This window comes from Bombus flavifrons, chromosome 11 (assembly GCF_040668555.2).
Source record: "Bombus flavifrons isolate JBK064 chromosome 11, iyBomFlav1_principal, whole genome shotgun sequence".
Lineage (NCBI taxonomy): Eukaryota > Metazoa > Arthropoda > Insecta > Hymenoptera > Apidae > Bombus > Bombus flavifrons.
Window position 1 is genome coordinate 9,624,523 of NC_138452.1, and position 15,983 is coordinate 9,640,505.

Genomic DNA, 15,983 nt, shown 5'->3' on the forward strand with positions numbered 1-15,983 from the left:
AAATCTTGTAATTAATTAAAAATTTTATCTAAAAAAGAATGTGTACTATAAAATTAAGAATTTGCCGTGAAATATTTTGTTTTATCATGTAAAAGTACTTTTACCCAAATGTAAAAGTCTAGATATCTAAATATCTTGAAAAAAAGAATATAAAACTTACCCCACTTTCATAATCACCGACGCAATTATGAATGGAAATTTCAGGAATTTTCAAAATTGTTTCGAACGTAACACGCAACAACATTGCGATGAAAGTCGATAACAATCGATAAAAACTTTACATACATTTATAGCATAGAACGTAGCAAGCAGCTAACAGGAAATACATATGTTATAGCTGAAAATCTTGAACATTTTTCATTTAGTTACGTTTAATTTGTTTGATTTATAATACGACAATGATTTTCCCTCCCGATATATGGGAACATATATTTTTGTACGTCGATCCACTAACACTTATAAATTTGAAAATAATTTGTAAATGTTGGAAGGAAATTATCGATAAAGTATTGCAGGTAAATAATTATAATTTTTACTACAAAACTTGTGTGCTTTTAACAGAATGAGTATGTATACCCACATAATACATTATTATTAATACATATTCGTATTTAATCTCCCAATTATTTTTCTGGCTTATTCGTTATAGCAAAGTACCCTGTGGCATAAATTGTGCAAAGATAAAATTCCTGAACATTTTTGGACCACTTTATGCGAAACATTGAGTCCAAAGAAATATACTAATTTTAATGAGAAACATGATGTTAAATTTTGGATAGCTATGTATAAATTATGGATTAAATGCAAAAACATGAAAAAATGTAATGCACAAAGTAAATGTATTAAGCCATTAAAAGACCATCATTCAGAATATATTACTTGTATAGATACTTCAGGTAATACATTAAAAATACAAAATTGTATTTAGTATTCATAACAAATGTGTTTTGTAGGAAACCTATTAGCAATGGGGACATCTGCAGGATTCGTTTATTTTTACAATATTCCTAATTTACGGACAAGCAAACATATAGTTGATCATATGGAATATATAGAAAGTGTAAAGCTTCTCAGAGATGGTATTCATAAATTTTACTAAACAAAAATCTGATAAGAAGGTTTCTAATTAATCATTTATATTTTATAGAAACAAGTATTGTTTGTATATCTAGTTCTATAAATAATCACATATGCTTTTGGGATGTGAGTACATTGAAGCCAATTGATAGAACCCATGGAAAGTTAATTTGGTATGATTTAAAGGACACACTATAATCAAAACAACTATAATCAAAACAATCAATGTGATCATTACTAAATATTAAACATTTAATAGTACAAGTTACAGTTATTGCTATATCGCCATGCATAATATAATAAGTATTGTGGGATCAATACCAAAAACTGTGTATGAACTTGATTCAGATAATATTATTGCTATTGGTGCAGACAATAATAAAGTAATAATAATGGAGTAACTATATAAAGAAATTATAATTTCTTGATTTATTATTTAAATTAAATTGTGACTTAGGTACTTTTATATACAAAAGGAGGGCGCTGTGTAGATTTGACTTTGAATGCAAATCAAAAGGATTATACACTTATACACGTGAACTCTTATACACGTGTTCAACCACTAAATATAAGAATTCGTCGTTATTATGTATTTAAACCAAATATAATAGCCTGTATTACAGGTAAGAAATTATATACACTAAATAGATATATAAAATAATCATATAAAATTAATAAAATATTTCAATAATGCAATTATTATAGAATATGGATATGTGGGTTTTTTGGTACAAGGAAAAGAATGGAAAATCTATAATTTATTTCCTATTTTACATGGGACACCTACTGCAATTTTAATATATGCGCATGTACTCATTTTGGGATTGGACTCAGGTAATCTTTCTATTTAATATAAGATTATTTACAATTGTATTAAATAATTACTTCTATGCAGGAAATGTTCATATATATTATATAAACGATTTTGGAGCAATTGATTTTAATGCTATTAATTCAAACAAATTGTGTCCTGACTCCTCAACTGTTATTTCATTAAATATAATGGTTAATATTGAGGAATATTTAATTATTGGTTACCACAAAAAATTCTATATTGTTAAGTTTATGTGATATACTCTTTAAGCAAACCAAAATGTAATTATAAGACTAATGTAAAATTTTTTATAAATTAAGTTTTATTTATAATATAATAATAAATGAAAATTTGAGTTTTTGATTGTAATTATTAAGAAGTTGTTCGCTATAGCGCAAAAATATTTTTGTTATAAAAATTTGTACTGTACAAAAATACACTGTAATACTAGTATAAAAATGGTAAAAGTATGTGTTATGCTTTATAATTCTGTGCTGTTCCAGTTCCATATATAGCATCCCATTCAACGTAAGTTGTTAGACTTGATTCTGATACACTAGGACGTACATGTACCAGTGCTTCCTTGAAATCATCGACTGTTACTTGTCTGACATCTTCTTTTCTAATATTCTCTAATTGACTAAATGGAATACTTCTAATTGGTCCCATGCTAGCTTCTTTACATAAATTCGACATATCGGCTCCGGAATATCCTTTTGACTGTTCAGCTACATTATTTATATCTTCTTCAGTAAGATTATGTGGAACAGTTATTAATAGATTATTTATGATCTGTTTACGAGCTTGGAATTCAGGTAGAGGAACATACAATCTTTTAACCAGTCGTCTACGTGCTGCCTCGTCTAGTTCGTGTGGTCTATTTGTTGCTCCTACAATTAAAATGCGATCTTCATCTGCAGTTGTAGCTCCATCTAATTGCACCAAAAATTCAGTTTTTAATCTCCTAGAACTTTCATGCTCAGTTTCAGATCTTTGAGTGAGCAGTGAATCTATTTCATCAACAAAAATCACTGATGGCTGATAAACCTTAGCAACAGCAAATAATGCTCTGACCATTTTTTCTCCCTCACCTATCCATTTTGAAGTTAAAGAGCTTGCAGATATTGAAAAAAACGTTGATTTGCTTTGCGATGCTATACATTTTCCTATAAGTGTTTTCCCTGTACCTGGTGGACCAAATAATAAAATTCCTTTAGGTGGTCGACGTAAACCAGTGAAAATATCAGGTCTCAACATAGGATACACAATTACTTCCTTTATAATCTTTTTCGCGTATTCTAAACCAGCTATATCATCCCAACAAATAGTTGTCTTTGAATCCATTATTTCATTCTTGATTAGTTCAACCATTTTTGATTCTACATTTTTTAATCTCTCATCTTCTATTGTGTCACTTTCATTATTGTATGTGTTTTCCTGAGTTTTCTCTTTTTCCCTTTTAAATGGACAAACAAATTTAGAATTAACAGATCCCTTCCCTCCTAGAGTCTTTTTTTGCATTGGCTTATTAGCTTTCATTTGCTGCACATTTAGTTCATCTCTAGCAGTTTTGAAAAAGCTTATTTTAGATTTAACAGTATTAGGATCTTCTTCATTATGCTGAACAGAAACTTGTGTTTTTAATTTCATATTATTTCTGTGGTAATTCGATTGGTCCTGATTATTTTTAGATGCTTTAAATGAATCTTCTCTTGTAAATTTAAAGTTTGATCTAGATTCAAACTTGACAAGCCTTTGTCGCGCATAAATTTGATTTTCTTGATTGACAGAATAAGTCTTAGATTGTTTATTATAACTCATTTGTGTGCTAATACTTTCATCTGTAGAGCTATTGGATGAAAATAATGATTTATCAATTTCACATTGCATGTTATTTTCAACTTCTTTTTTACTACTTGCATTTGAACTCTGACTAAGGTTTGGTTTTGCTTGAGTACTTATCTTTCTATTTCTTGATTCAGTTTCTTTATTTTTCCATATATTAATGATATTCTCCACATGTCTGTCATTAAATAATCTTGTATGACATGGCATGGTATTATTATCTTGGCAAGGTAAAGATTTCACAAAATTTAGTGCCATATTTATATCGCATAAACCTGACTTCCATTTCTGTGGATTACTATTGATCTTTGGTATTTGTAACTTACATTGTTTCCAATAATTATTTATCCCATCTCTATTTTCCATTAAGTTTTGATAATCTTCCAAACTTCTTTGAAGTAGACAAGCTGCTACATCTTCTGATTCACTAAATGAAATAATTTATGTATGTATTTGATACATTGAATAAATTACTTATATCTGAATAGAGGAAAAAAATATACAACTTACCATTGTTTTGCTGTTAAATATTTCATAGCAAAACATCTACGTTCAATGTCTACAACTTCTGTATCATCTTTATCATTTTTTGAAAATTTTAGGATGTGATATGCAGCTAAGAAATTATTCTTCTCCTTATTAGTTTCTGCATCAATAGTAGCCATATTTGTCTCTCAAAAATATTGTATTAACATAAATTTTATTTAATCTTCTATTATAATGTAACATAAATAAATAGTCAGCTGTAAATTACTTTTTCAATTCATCAATTAGACAGGAAGAATTAACAAAACATATGTAACTACTATCGATGATAATAAAATTTATAATGTAATTATTTATACAAATGTATAATTTCGAATTTCAAATCAACAACATTCACATTCATAATTTGGGATTTGGACTTTCCTGTCTCACGTTCTGAAATACCGATCGTGAAAAAAATCACGGAGATTTTTACGCCCCCTGTACCTTGACTGTCAATAACAAGATCTCTGTTTTTTTAACGGTCGGTACTGCTACTTGACTATTGCTGAATCGGTAACATTGGAAACAACATCAAAGTGGTAACATTATTTGTGAACTTAAACTGTGCTACAAAAATATATATTGAATAATGCCCTTATCCTGTTGTTCACTTCTGGTTTGATTTGTATACATGTTATTTTTATTCTTAATTTATAAATAAAAGATTAATCTTAACATAAAAATGGCAAATATACGTAAATAGTGTATTAATATTTTATAAATTGTGTATGTTTTTTTTTAAATTGTTAGTTTATGGTATCACACTGTATCACTTAAATTTTTACATTTTTAAGTTTCCTATACTAAGCCTTGCTAATATTAAAATAATACAAATTAATGATGAAACATCAATATTCATTTTTATTCCATAATTGTTCATGCTAGTGGGAAATAAATTCTACATTTGGTATCCCTGCGAAAAGGCATGCTGTCTCAAAACGGCAATAAAATGAAATAAAGCTGAGCTGCAAAAAATTTTATTTAACCGTACAGCGTTTAGGTAGTACAAAATATCCAAATTAATAAATTACTTAAATATTTGATGACGCTGGCACTATGTTTGATATTATTTTTATAGACTAAACTACAAAGCAAGTTTTATATTGATGTTGACTTTTGACTCTGAGAAATACATTTCTGGTACAATTGTTCTAGTGGTTCATTCAACAAGGTAGGGAGGGTCTTTTCAATTTATTATACATTTATATATTTCATTATAATGTGATAATCATTGATTCATCTTTCTGCAAGCATTTGGTATTACGATACGACTCATGTCGCAGCAGAAAATAATTTGCATATATAAGCTCTGTAACTATTTAACTGGATACTTCTTTTTCTACATTAAAACATAATTCAAGATTAGTGTGTCTGAAAATATATATTAATAACTCTTAGGTATTTATTTGCAACATCACATGTACAAAGTGGTTAAAGCTAAAGTAAAAAACATTGAAAATTACGATATACTCCGATTAATTGCCGAACCTAACCTCAAACTCGATCTTTTAAGACTGAAAGGAAATGTCAGTTTAGCCAGTATAAACCAGCTATATTACGGATCCTTTGAATCTTCTTAATCTTTTATATTACTTACATTGTTGCTGCGTGGTAAGTAATTTATTTATACTATTTCTTTTTATACTATTTCAATATATAGACAAATTAGTTATATGCCTCTTTTGATATTGACTTATTATTGTTTTGTCAATTCATATTTTTTATTCTCTTAATGAAGGAAAATTGAGAGTATCTTTATAAATATGTATATTACATATTTAGTTACTGAATTAAAACAATCAAGACTTATATAAATTAGATATAACAGTCTATTGTAATTAATGTCAGTTGAAAATATTTATAAATTATGAATACGTTATTAAGAGTTTCATTAATAATATATTTATTTTTGAGAATTATATACATATTCATTATATTAGGAATTTTAATATACTAATTATTACATATTAATTAATAGGTAAGGACTGTGTATAATAAGTAAATAACTATATCAATTAGCTAATTGTTATATTTTATGGTAATTCATGTAAACGTTAAATTACTTTTTTAGTTAAAAGAGGGATGCCACGCAGCAAGCGTAGAGCGCCCTCTAGCACAAATCATCATACGCCTATTGAAATGTCACCTAGTGCTCATGAAGAGGGTATATCGAGGCATCCTTCAAAAAGACTTAGACATACATCTAGGTAAATTGTGTTACAACAAATTTAAACTTATGTTATATGTATAAACCAATAACGATTTGAAGTTAAATTTTATAACTGTGTCACATTGTTGGATCCTTTTATGTTAATTACAATACAAAACATGTTACTTCCTTCCAGTGCAAGACGTTATTCAAAAACAGAAGATGTTTCAACTGCTTCATCTTTTTCCCAAAAACGTTGTATCACATGGTTTAGAGAATATACAACACCTGATGATTCAGATACTCTTGGGCCTGAAGGAATGGAAAAGTTTTGTGAGGATATTGGTGTAGAACCTGAAAATGTAGTAATGCTTGTTCTTGCATATAAAATGAATGCCCGACAAATGGGTTTCTTTACACTAAGCGAATGGTTAAAAGGTCTTTCGGACTTACAGTGTGATTCTATTAGTAAAATACAACAGAAACTTGAGTACCTAAGGAATCAATTAAATGATCCACATACATTTAAGGGAATATACAGATATGCTTATGATTTTGCTAGAGTAAGTATTATATTTTGTATGTATTAAAACTTTTGCAGACATGTATATGTATTATACACCATATTTTAGGACAAAGATCAAAGAAGTATGGATATGGAAACAGCAAGAGTTATGTTACAATTACTTTTGGGAAAACATTGGCCATTGTTTACACAATTCGCTCAGTTCCTAGATCAATCGAAGTACAAAGTGATCAATAAAGATCAGTGGTGCAACATTTTAGAATTTTCTCGTACAATCAATCATGATTTAGCTAATTATGATTTAGATGGAGCATGTGCGTAATCGCATAATGTCACTGACAAATATATTTTAATTATGTGTATACTTTACATTTAGTGCATGCATTTTTTACAGGGCCAGTAATGCTTGATGAATTTGTTGAATGGCTAAAAATACAACGTGGTGAAGAAGCATCTTCAACAGAAGCTAGGGGCAGCTGAAACATTCAATAATAATAGTCTACTAAAATAAAAAGAACTCATCTCTTCTATCACCATATTTTGTTAATAACGAAATTTCTGTTTCTATCATAACCTCGCAACATTTCAATTATCATCATTCGTACTACCTTTTTTATTAATCAATGATAATGTAAGTAGTCTATCTTAATATGATTTTACATATAAGTGGACTCTGGTTACAAATTTCTAGATTATTCTTAATTACTTATCACCATTCATTGCTAGTCCAAGGTTCGTCGCGGAAATTCTTGTGATTAAAAATAAATATATTTTCATATAAGATTTACTTGTGCAATTTATAAAATATAATTTCTATTATAAAATGGAAAAAGTAGAACACAGTGTATATTACCTATATAACTAAGTTTTGTATAAAAGAGATAAATTTTCTATTGCAGTTTTCAATCTTATTTTCATAAATTAATAAAATTGTAATAGCTTTATATTTTAGATATTAATAAGTATAACGAATTTTTATTTTGATTTACTATAAGTTATACAGTATAAAATTACAAGCGAAGTTATTCATAAACATATATCCAAAATTCTTTTTACAGTGTTTAAGTATGTTTCATATAAAAATGTTTACAAAATTTAGACATATGTGTATAACTATTATCACGAAATATTTAATAATCACGAATGTTATTAAGTAGGTTCATAAATAAAATAACATGTATAGTATGTAAGTGCTATTACAATGTTTAATATCTAAAATACAATAGAACACATTGGTACATATTACTTAGCTCACATAAAATAATTCCTATACATGCCATAAATATCGATGTACATTAGAATATCGAATTTCTTATTAAATCAATATAACACTTATGCAATATTGGAATTAAATTTATTTCGAAATATTCGGTAAGATAATACACTATTATGTTTTTATTCAATGCAAGAAATTTAAACAGGATTGAATATATTTTTGTAATAAAAATCAAGTATATGTATATTTTTTAATCGGTTTTCAATAATTTAGAGGTACAGTACGATCTTTTTTAAATATGTTTCTTGTCATAAAAATTTTTGCGACAACTAAAGTGGATTAAATGTATGGTGATTGTTCAAATAATTTATATTATATTTTAGCTCAATCAATTGCCAATTTTCATCAGATTTAATCGCGAGTAGTTGGACATACATCGCGATTCTGAATTTTATTTAATAAAAAAATTTGTCCAGTAATAATAACATAGGAAATTATTGCGGTAATATTATAAATTAGTTCAATTATTACATCAAAGTTGCTTAATTATGTGTATGTGTATATTTTTTCCTGCATGAGCACTTCTATTACAAATAATGTTATCATTAATGATATAATATAAAATTAAATTTAAAATTTCGCTCATAACTTCCAAATTAATAGTAATCTTAATTCACAAATGAAAAAGTATCTAATGGAAAATTATAAACCCATACATCATAATGAAGAAATTAGAAACAAGAATTAAAAATCATCGTATATCGCTGCAATACAACTGCGATGTGGAGAATGTAATGTAATGATGAAGGTAAAATAAATAAAATACTTTTTTCAATAAATGTATATTTTCTTTATTTTAATAATGATGTTCTTTTTCTTTCTCTATCTCTCTCCGTGTGTGTGTGTGTGTATTTCTCCATCCACACATTATAGTTTTTGGATATAATCAATTATCATAGATTTTAAACCTAAGTTAGTCTTCAATCTTAAACATAAAACCTAGGATTATAACCTATAAATAGATAGCTAGTGGTAATAATGTTAATGATGTTCTCTAATTGTTATATAAAAGTCTAAAATTATACTTTTTAATTTCTACATAAACAATTTCATATATCTAGTGAATGTATCAATGCTTTCATAATATTAAGTGCTAGTGTCTAGCGTATTTAAAAAACGCGCCAATATTTATAAGCGCACATACATATTTATATATATTTGTACATACATGCTACACGTATTTGTATTTCAATTTAAATAGAAAATATGAAGTATTATAAACAAACATTGATGATTTAATACATTTAAACATGTTTTACATAGATATAATTTTTAATTTTTGTAAAAAGAAAATTCAATTAATATAGCAAAGATGTAGGTAGCATGATAACATTACTAACGGGTTTGAAAATTATTTTAACCCGGCAGTTTTATTTTTATTCGATCGTGGGACGAACACAGTTTAAAATAAACATGCAATAGTCTAGTGACGTCTGGATAGATCTGTTCCCTTTTTAATACGATGTAGAAGCAGTGCCAGTCTTAGTATTGCATTAGAGACTTTCGAAAGAGATATCGGCAATCAAACTTTTAACATTTAAATTTCTAATATTTCAAAGAAAATCATATAATATTTAGTTCTTGGTACGTATTATAGTGTTTTACATATGTGTGTATTGGTATTATTCATAATTTCTTCTTGACATAGCAATTATGTATTAAGTATTATTTATTTAAAATTTAAACGTATGCTGTGTAAATAATATACTATAATTTATTTAAATAATTGTTATGTTAAACTGTTTTATAACACGGACATTTTTCTGAAGCAATGTATAATTAATCTTTTTTATTAAAAAACGTTTAGTTAAACAACATGACAAAAACAACAAATTTGACTGCACATGAATGGAAGGAGGAGGGCAATGTGGAATTCAATAAAGGAAATTGGTCAGAAGCTTTAAGTTGTTATACAAATGCATTGAAACTTACAAATGAAGATAATTCAGAGAAAGCTATATACTATAAGAATCGTGCAGCTACATATTTAAAACAAGAAGAATATAATAAAGCAATTGAAGATTGTGATGAAGCTCTTAAAATATCTCCAAATGATCCAAAAGCATTGTTTCGTCGATGTCAAGCATTAGAAGCATTGGAAAGATACGAAGAAGCATATCGTGATGCAAGATACATTATTTCTGCAGATCCTGGCAATAAAGCAATTCAACCTATTGCTGCAAAGTTACATGAAATTGTCCAAGAAAGATATAGACAAAATTCTCGTGTTAGTGTAAAGGTTTGTATATTAGCATTCATTATATAACATGATAGATCAATTACAAAGTGTATTTTAAAACTTTTGCATAGTTGAAACTATAAAAATATCTTTTTCTATAATACACAAACCAGTACATGAATATGTTCTTTTAAAGGTATCACAAATGATAGATATAGCTTTCGAAATAAAAGGAGATAGTGAAAAACGAGAAACAGCAATGAACAATTTACTTGTTCTTGCTCGGGAAAGAGCAGGAGCAGAAATAATGTTTAATGATGGAGTAATCTCTAAAATAATAAAGATGCTTAAACTTGAGAAAAGTGAGGAAATAATAACAATTGGTGTTCGAATTATTGCAGAATTATGTAAAGATAACATTAATAGAACTGAAACTATTATAAAGCAAATTGGTATACCTTGGTGTTTAGAGATGATCAACAGTATAATTACAGAAAGAGTAAATGCTGCTCAATATTGCTTACAGGTTAGTAAATTTAATAAATATGAAAAATTGTTATTTTCAATGTTAAGATGTATGTTCATCTTAATATCTTTTTAAAATTATGTTTGCAGACAATACTAAACACATACAGTGGAATGACTAACAAACCAGATTCAAAACCAAACAAAGAATTGTGTGATAAATACAACAAGGAGATAGATACTATTTTATCTTGTTTACTGTACAGTGTAACAAGCAGAACAATTTCTGGACTAGCTAGAGATGCAATTATAGAACTTATTATGCGTAACATCCACTATACTACATTAAATTGGGCAGAACGATTAGTTGAACTTCATGGTTTGAAACGTTTAATGGAAGTAGCTAGTGAGCTTGAAGAATATAAATATGAATCCTCAATGCACATTACATCATCTACTAGAACTATAACAAGTGTGTGCTTGGCAAGAATTTATGAAAATATGTATTATGATGCAGCAAAGGAAAAATTTAGAAATGCTATTGATGAATATATAAAAGATAAACTACTAACACCAGATATAGAATCTAAGGTAAATAATATATTTGTTTAATCTTTGGTGAAAGCTATATTATGAAAAATATAAATATATAATATATTTATTTATGTCATATTATTCTTTTAAACAGGTTCGTGTTGTAGTTGCAATAACAACTTTATTGCTTGGTCCACTAGATGTTGGAAATACAATAATTGCTAAGGGAGGTATTTTAGAAATGATACTTGTTATGGCAGGAACAGAAGATCTATTACAACAAAAAGTTGCTTGCGAATGTATTATTGCCGCTGCATCCAAAAAAGACAAAGCTACCACAATTATCAATCAAGGCGTGAATATATTAAAGAAGTTGTACCAATCTAAAGATGATTCTATTAGAGTACGTGCTTTAGTAGGATTGTGTAAATTAGGTAGTTCAGGCGGTACAGATGCTACAATAAGACCATTTGCTGATGGAGCAACGAAAAAATTGGCTGAAGCTTGTAGAAGGTTTTTAATTAATCCTAAAAAACAAAAAGATATGAGAAAATGGGCAGTAGAAGGATTATCATATCTTACTTTTGATGCTGAAGTCAAAGAAAAATTAATTGAAGATGTGCAAGCAGTTCAAGCAATGATAGAACTGGCCAAAACTGGAGATCAGTCTGTAATTTATGGCGTCGTTACTACATTAGTGAATTTATGTAATGCATATGATAAACAAGAACTTATACCAGAAATGATTGAATTAGCGAAATTTGCAAAACATCATATACCAGAAGAACATGAGTTAGATGATATAGATTTTGTAAATAAAAGAGTAATTGCATTAGCTAACGCCGGTGTAACATATGCATTAGTCGCACTTTCTAAAACAGAAAGCCAAAATAGCAAAGAACTAATAGCACGTGTATTTAATGCAATTTGTAGTCAACCGGATGTACGAGGAATTGTTGTTCAACAAGGTGGAGGAAAAGCACTTTTACCATTAGCTCTAGATGGCACAGATAAAGGAAAAAAACAAGCATCACAAGCTCTCGCACGATTAGGAATTACAATAAATCCAGAAGTTGCATTTCCTGGACAAAGAATAATGGAGGTAGTTCGACCATTTTTAAATCTTTTAAATCCAGAATGCTCTGCACTTGAAAACTTTGAAGCTTTAATGGCCTTATGCAACTTAGCTGGTGTTAATGATAGTATTCGAAAACGAATTTTAAAAGAAGGAGGCTTCCAAAAAGTTGAAGCTTATATGTATGAAGATCATGAAATGTTAAAACGTGCATCCACGCAGGTTATAAATAATTTAATGATGTGTGAAGACACTATTAAGTATTATGAACAAGAAAACGATAGAGTTAAATATCTGGTCATTCTTTGTGAAGATGAAGATGTAGATACAAGCATGGCGGCAGCAGGGGCCTTAGCAATGTTAACATCAGTTAGCATAAAGTCTTGCATAAAAATATTTGATTCAAGGGATTGGTTAGAATCACTACATTATTTACTTGCTAATCCAAATTCTGATTTACAACATAGAGGGATTATAATAGTTTTAAATATGATGAAAAGTACAAAAGATGTAGCAAGTAGAATGATTGAAACTGATGTAATGGAAATTTTAATGGCTTTGACAAAGAGTGACACAGTGGAAAACAAAAAAATTAAAGAATTAGCAGCTAAAGCATTAGAAGCTGCAGCAGAATGGAAACTTATTAGGAAGAGTGAAAATGAAGAACAAGTACCACAAAATACAAATAATTTGGAAAATATTGAATAAATATATACAGTATGCACTTTACTTAATTTTGGTGTGTAAAGAATATCTAATAATGAATATTTATCATAATACCGCAAAGTGCCTAAAGAAAGATTATCAATTTCATCTTTCATAGCAAACAACACAATAAAATATTTAAGTAATACGTAAGTATTTTTAGACATAGTTAAATTGTAAAAATATTGCATTTATTAATATTCTAATATTATACATATAATATAATTATATAAAAAATATAAAACTATTTATTTAATGCCTAAAAATTTAAATTATTTAATTTAATATAAATAATAATATACTATATATTTGTATACATTTATGTATATGTACAAGTTTCATAGAGTGCAATATTTTCAGTATAACATTAAATGTAGTATTATTTAGCTATTCTTATGATATTGACTGACTTATAATATACTGTTTTACATCTGCCAAAAATAGATTAAAAAATTTTTAAGATGAAAATATACACTATAATTTAAAAAATGGATGATTTAAAGCTTGATCTGCAGTAAGACGTGTTTTATAATCTAAATCCAATAATCTTAGTAGAAGATGATAAGCTTCTTTTGGAAACTGAGTGTCCAATGATACCTTAAAATATAAATATTTTTTAACATAAAATCTTTAGTACATTACATTACATATTATTTAAAAACAAAAATGTTATACTTAAATTCTTAATTATATTTATAAATAAATGTTAAATTATAGAAGATACCTTTTCACATGTGTTATGATCTTTATTATTTAATAAACCTTTATTTCTTTTTTGTAATTTCTGACATAAAGATACAATATCAACCCCTGGTATATCTTCACTAAAGATAACTTTTTTTCCTGAATTGTCAAAGAAAGGTTTAAAATATATAAAGTAAGCAAAATGATAAATTAGAACAAACAAAAGAAAGTAAAAGACTACAATATAAATTGTATTAAAAAAATGATTTTTTTCAAACCTAATTTGCGTGCACACTGTTGCATTTTATTTGATCCAAATATAGTTGTTATTTCTGCTAAAGCTGTACAATCATCTGGTGAAAGAAAAAATGGTTGAGTACCACTAAGAATACAGAGCATCATTACTCCACTTGCCCAAATATCAATTGCTGGTGTTTGTGAAGGATGCTTTAGTAAAACTTCCGGAGCACGGAAACCTGGTGTACCAGCTCTTGGGGCTGTCTGTTCTGGTCTTGATATACATAATGAACAAACTTTTGCTTTACCAAAGCAGTAACATTTTTCTTCTGTACCTTTCCTTCTTCTATCGAGAGAAAGATTTAAACTGTTCTGTAAAAATATTAGAGAGTAACAACATACGTTTTTTAAAGAAAATTCTTCTACAATTGTAAATAATTGATACATTACTTCATCCGTTCTTTTCCTTTTAACAACTTGTGTTTCAGAATTAAGTAATTTAAGATTGTTAGATTTTTTCTCTGCTATATATTCTTGTGCTAATCCAAAATCAACTAACAAGTATCTATTAAGAAATACAAAATTAAGATAATATATTCATATAAATATAATTTATGCTGTTATACCTTTTGTTACATCTATCATATAAAAAATTACTGGGTTTGACATCTCTATGTATAATATTAAATTTATGAACCCTTCTTAATGCAGTTAATAACGCAATCATATAATCTTTTGTTTCCTGTACAGTCATATCTTGTACATATTCCTATTTAATATTATTAAATTTTAAGATTATTAAATTCTTATTTATAATATTATGAAATTAAGATTAATTGAGATATAAGAAGTCAAGTATTTTACCGAAAATTTATCATGCCTCATATATGGCATTACAAATATTACTGTTTCAAAATTTCGCAAACATAATTCTAATCCAACTACATAATCTTTTCCTCTGAAAAAGAAATTATAAATATATATTTATATACATATTGTTTGCATTTCAATCAAGCTTAAAATATCAATTACCCTATCTGTTGCATACATTGTAATTCTCGTTCAATTTTTTCAGGATGTCTAGTAGGAACTAAATGTTTCAATGCAAATTTTTTAGAACCATCAGATAGTTTTAGAGTAGCTAGGTACACAGAACTGAAAGTTCCTTCTCCAACTTTTCCATGTACATGAAATAAATCTTTTATTAGTGGAATTGTATTTTTAACAGCAACATTATTTTCTGAAATTGTATATTGTTAAGTTTTGATTTTTTTCTATAATTTCAACAAATTTTTGTAAATAAAATCTTTTACCATCATCATTATCTTCTTCCATTTGAGTTTTTTCTTCCATGACTTCAATATATCATTTAGTTTACTTAATCGAATAATCAAACAATTATTTTAAAATTACTTAGTGTAAGAAATTAATAATTTCACTATTTAACATTAAGAATTTAGCCGTCACGTGTATGATAACCTATTAAATATTAGACATTGGCGCCATTCTAAATATTTAAACATGCACATATTAATGGTGTTTAAATAATAAAGTAAAATATCACATTAATAAAAATGTATAGATTTAGAATCTAATTATTGTATAATGATATTAATTTTTAGTAAAATCTAAATTTTTATAATTGCGATAAATATTATTTGCAATTTTATTTCTCAAATAAGTTTTTACGCTTAATATGTAAAAATGTAATAATTATTTCAAATTTATATACCTATGCAGATTTATAATGTGTGTAAATCTCTTCCAAAGTACATATTTTTTAGAATTAACACTTTTAGGTAATATGTGTATATCATACTTAGGAATTCTTATGTGTATATATATGCACCAAGCAGCAAGCTGATGTATTCATCGTTACAAAAAATTTC

At 27.2% G+C, this 15,983-nt stretch overlaps 5 protein-coding genes across 11 annotated transcripts; 3 read left to right on the plus strand and 2 right to left on the minus strand.

Annotated features, from left to right (window-relative positions):
* The first annotated feature begins 43 nt into the window (after positions 1-43).
* On the plus strand, positions 44-2,307 carry LOC138185306 (uncharacterized). The gene is made up of 8 exons (XM_069124166.1): positions 44-515; positions 650-896; positions 954-1,079; positions 1,148-1,250; positions 1,337-1,460; positions 1,535-1,700; positions 1,783-1,911; positions 1,973-2,307. Exons 1-8 carry the CDS (start codon positions 399-401, stop codon positions 2,146-2,148), a joined length of 1,188 nt encoding a protein of 395 aa, XP_068980267.1. The 5' UTR covers positions 44-398; the 3' UTR covers positions 2,149-2,307.
* Positions 2,278-4,680, minus strand: LOC138185304 (fidgetin-like protein 1). The gene is made up of 2 exons (XM_069124162.1): positions 4,247-4,680; positions 2,278-4,163 (listed from the first exon to the last, which is right to left on the minus strand). Exons 1-2 carry the CDS (start codon positions 4,399-4,401, stop codon positions 2,366-2,368), a joined length of 1,953 nt encoding a protein of 650 aa, XP_068980263.1. The 5' UTR covers positions 4,402-4,680; the 3' UTR covers positions 2,278-2,365.
* A 462-nt stretch (positions 4,681-5,142) lies between these two features.
* On the plus strand, positions 5,143-8,994 carry SCCRO4 (DCN1-like protein SCCRO4). 6 transcript variants are annotated; one of them, XM_069124176.1, is made up of 8 exons: positions 5,150-5,264; positions 5,343-5,435; positions 5,663-5,875; positions 6,336-6,471; positions 6,610-6,775; positions 6,869-6,976; positions 7,046-7,253; positions 7,334-8,994. In XM_069124176.1, exons 4-8 carry the CDS (start codon positions 6,347-6,349, stop codon positions 7,417-7,419), a joined length of 693 nt encoding a protein of 230 aa, XP_068980277.1. In that variant the 5' UTR covers positions 5,150-5,264; positions 5,343-5,435; positions 5,663-5,875; positions 6,336-6,346; the 3' UTR covers positions 7,420-8,994. The 6 variants fall into 6 exon arrangements, with proteins under 6 accessions (XP_068980271.1, XP_068980277.1, XP_068980274.1 ...); XM_069124170.1 differs by having other exon boundaries at positions 5,143-5,264; positions 6,610-6,976; XM_069124173.1 differs by lacking the exon at positions 5,663-5,875 and having other exon boundaries at positions 6,610-6,976.
* A 479-nt stretch (positions 8,995-9,473) lies between these two features.
* unc-45 (unc-45 myosin chaperone) lies at positions 9,474-13,896 on the plus strand. 2 transcript variants are annotated; one of them, XR_011174372.1, is made up of 6 exons: positions 9,474-9,799; positions 10,023-10,454; positions 10,591-10,920; positions 11,010-11,450; positions 11,548-13,322; positions 13,618-13,896. XR_011174372.1 is itself a non-coding variant. In XM_069122794.1 (5 exons), exons 2-5 carry the CDS (start codon positions 10,032-10,034, stop codon positions 13,174-13,176), a joined length of 2,823 nt encoding a protein of 940 aa, XP_068978895.1. In that variant the 5' UTR covers positions 9,474-9,799; positions 10,023-10,031; the 3' UTR covers positions 13,177-13,896. The 2 variants fall into 2 exon arrangements, 1 of the variants encoding a protein (XP_068978895.1); XM_069122794.1 differs by having other exon boundaries at positions 11,548-13,896.
* LOC138184664 (cell division cycle 7-related protein kinase) lies at positions 13,633-15,957 on the minus strand. Its single transcript, XM_069122795.1, has 9 exons — positions 15,827-15,957; positions 15,408-15,601; positions 15,127-15,334; positions 14,959-15,052; positions 14,721-14,863; positions 14,545-14,659; positions 14,136-14,466; positions 13,898-14,016; positions 13,633-13,770 (listed from the first exon to the last, which is right to left on the minus strand). Exons 2-9 carry the CDS (start codon positions 15,445-15,447, stop codon positions 13,648-13,650), a joined length of 1,173 nt encoding a protein of 390 aa, XP_068978896.1. The 5' UTR covers positions 15,448-15,601; positions 15,827-15,957; the 3' UTR covers positions 13,633-13,647.
* Positions 15,958-15,983: the final 26 nt, after the last annotated feature.

Coding starts and splice junctions, on each gene's coding strand:
- unc-45 (XM_069122794.1), top strand. CDS start 10,032: ATGACAAAAACAACAAATTTGACTGCACATGAATGGAAGGAGGAGGGC. Junction 10,921..11,009: donor CTGCTCAATATTGCTTACAG/GTTAGTAAATTT, acceptor TTATGTTTGCAG/ACAATACTAAACACATACAG. Junction 11,451..11,547: donor CACCAGATATAGAATCTAAG/GTAAATAATATA, acceptor TCTTTTAAACAG/GTTCGTGTTGTAGTTGCAAT.
- LOC138184664 (XM_069122795.1), bottom strand. CDS start 15,447: ATGGAAGAAAAAACTCAAATGGAAGAAGATAATGATGATG. Junction 15,053..15,126: donor CAATGTATGCAACAGATAGG/GTAATTGATATT, acceptor TTTCTTTTTCAG/AGGAAAAGATTATGTAGTTG. Junction 14,017..14,135: donor ACAGTGTGCACGCAAATTAG/GTTTGAAAAAAA, acceptor TTGACAATTCAG/GAAAAAAAGTTATCTTTAGT.
- SCCRO4 (XM_069124170.1), top strand. CDS start 6,347: ATGCCACGCAGCAAGCGTAGAGCGCCCTCTAGCACAAATCATCATACG. Junction 6,472..6,609: donor AGACTTAGACATACATCTAG/GTAAATTGTGTT, acceptor ACTTCCTTCCAG/TGCAAGACGTTATTCAAAAA. Junction 7,254..7,333: donor TTATGATTTAGATGGAGCAT/GTGCGTAATCGC, acceptor CATTTTTTACAG/GGCCAGTAATGCTTGATGAA.
- LOC138185304 (XM_069124162.1), bottom strand. CDS start 4,401: ATGGCTACTATTGATGCAGAAACTAATAAGGAGAAGAATAATTTCTTA. Junction 4,164..4,246: donor TATTTAACAGCAAAACAATG/GTAAGTTGTATA, acceptor TATTTCATTTAG/TGAATCAGAAGATGTAGCAG.
- LOC138185306 (XM_069124166.1), top strand. CDS start 399: ATGATTTTCCCTCCCGATATATGGGAACATATATTTTTGTACGTCGAT. Junction 516..649: donor TTATCGATAAAGTATTGCAG/GTAAATAATTAT, acceptor TATTCGTTATAG/CAAAGTACCCTGTGGCATAA. Junction 1,912..1,972: donor CATTTTGGGATTGGACTCAG/GTAATCTTTCTA, acceptor ACTTCTATGCAG/GAAATGTTCATATATATTAT.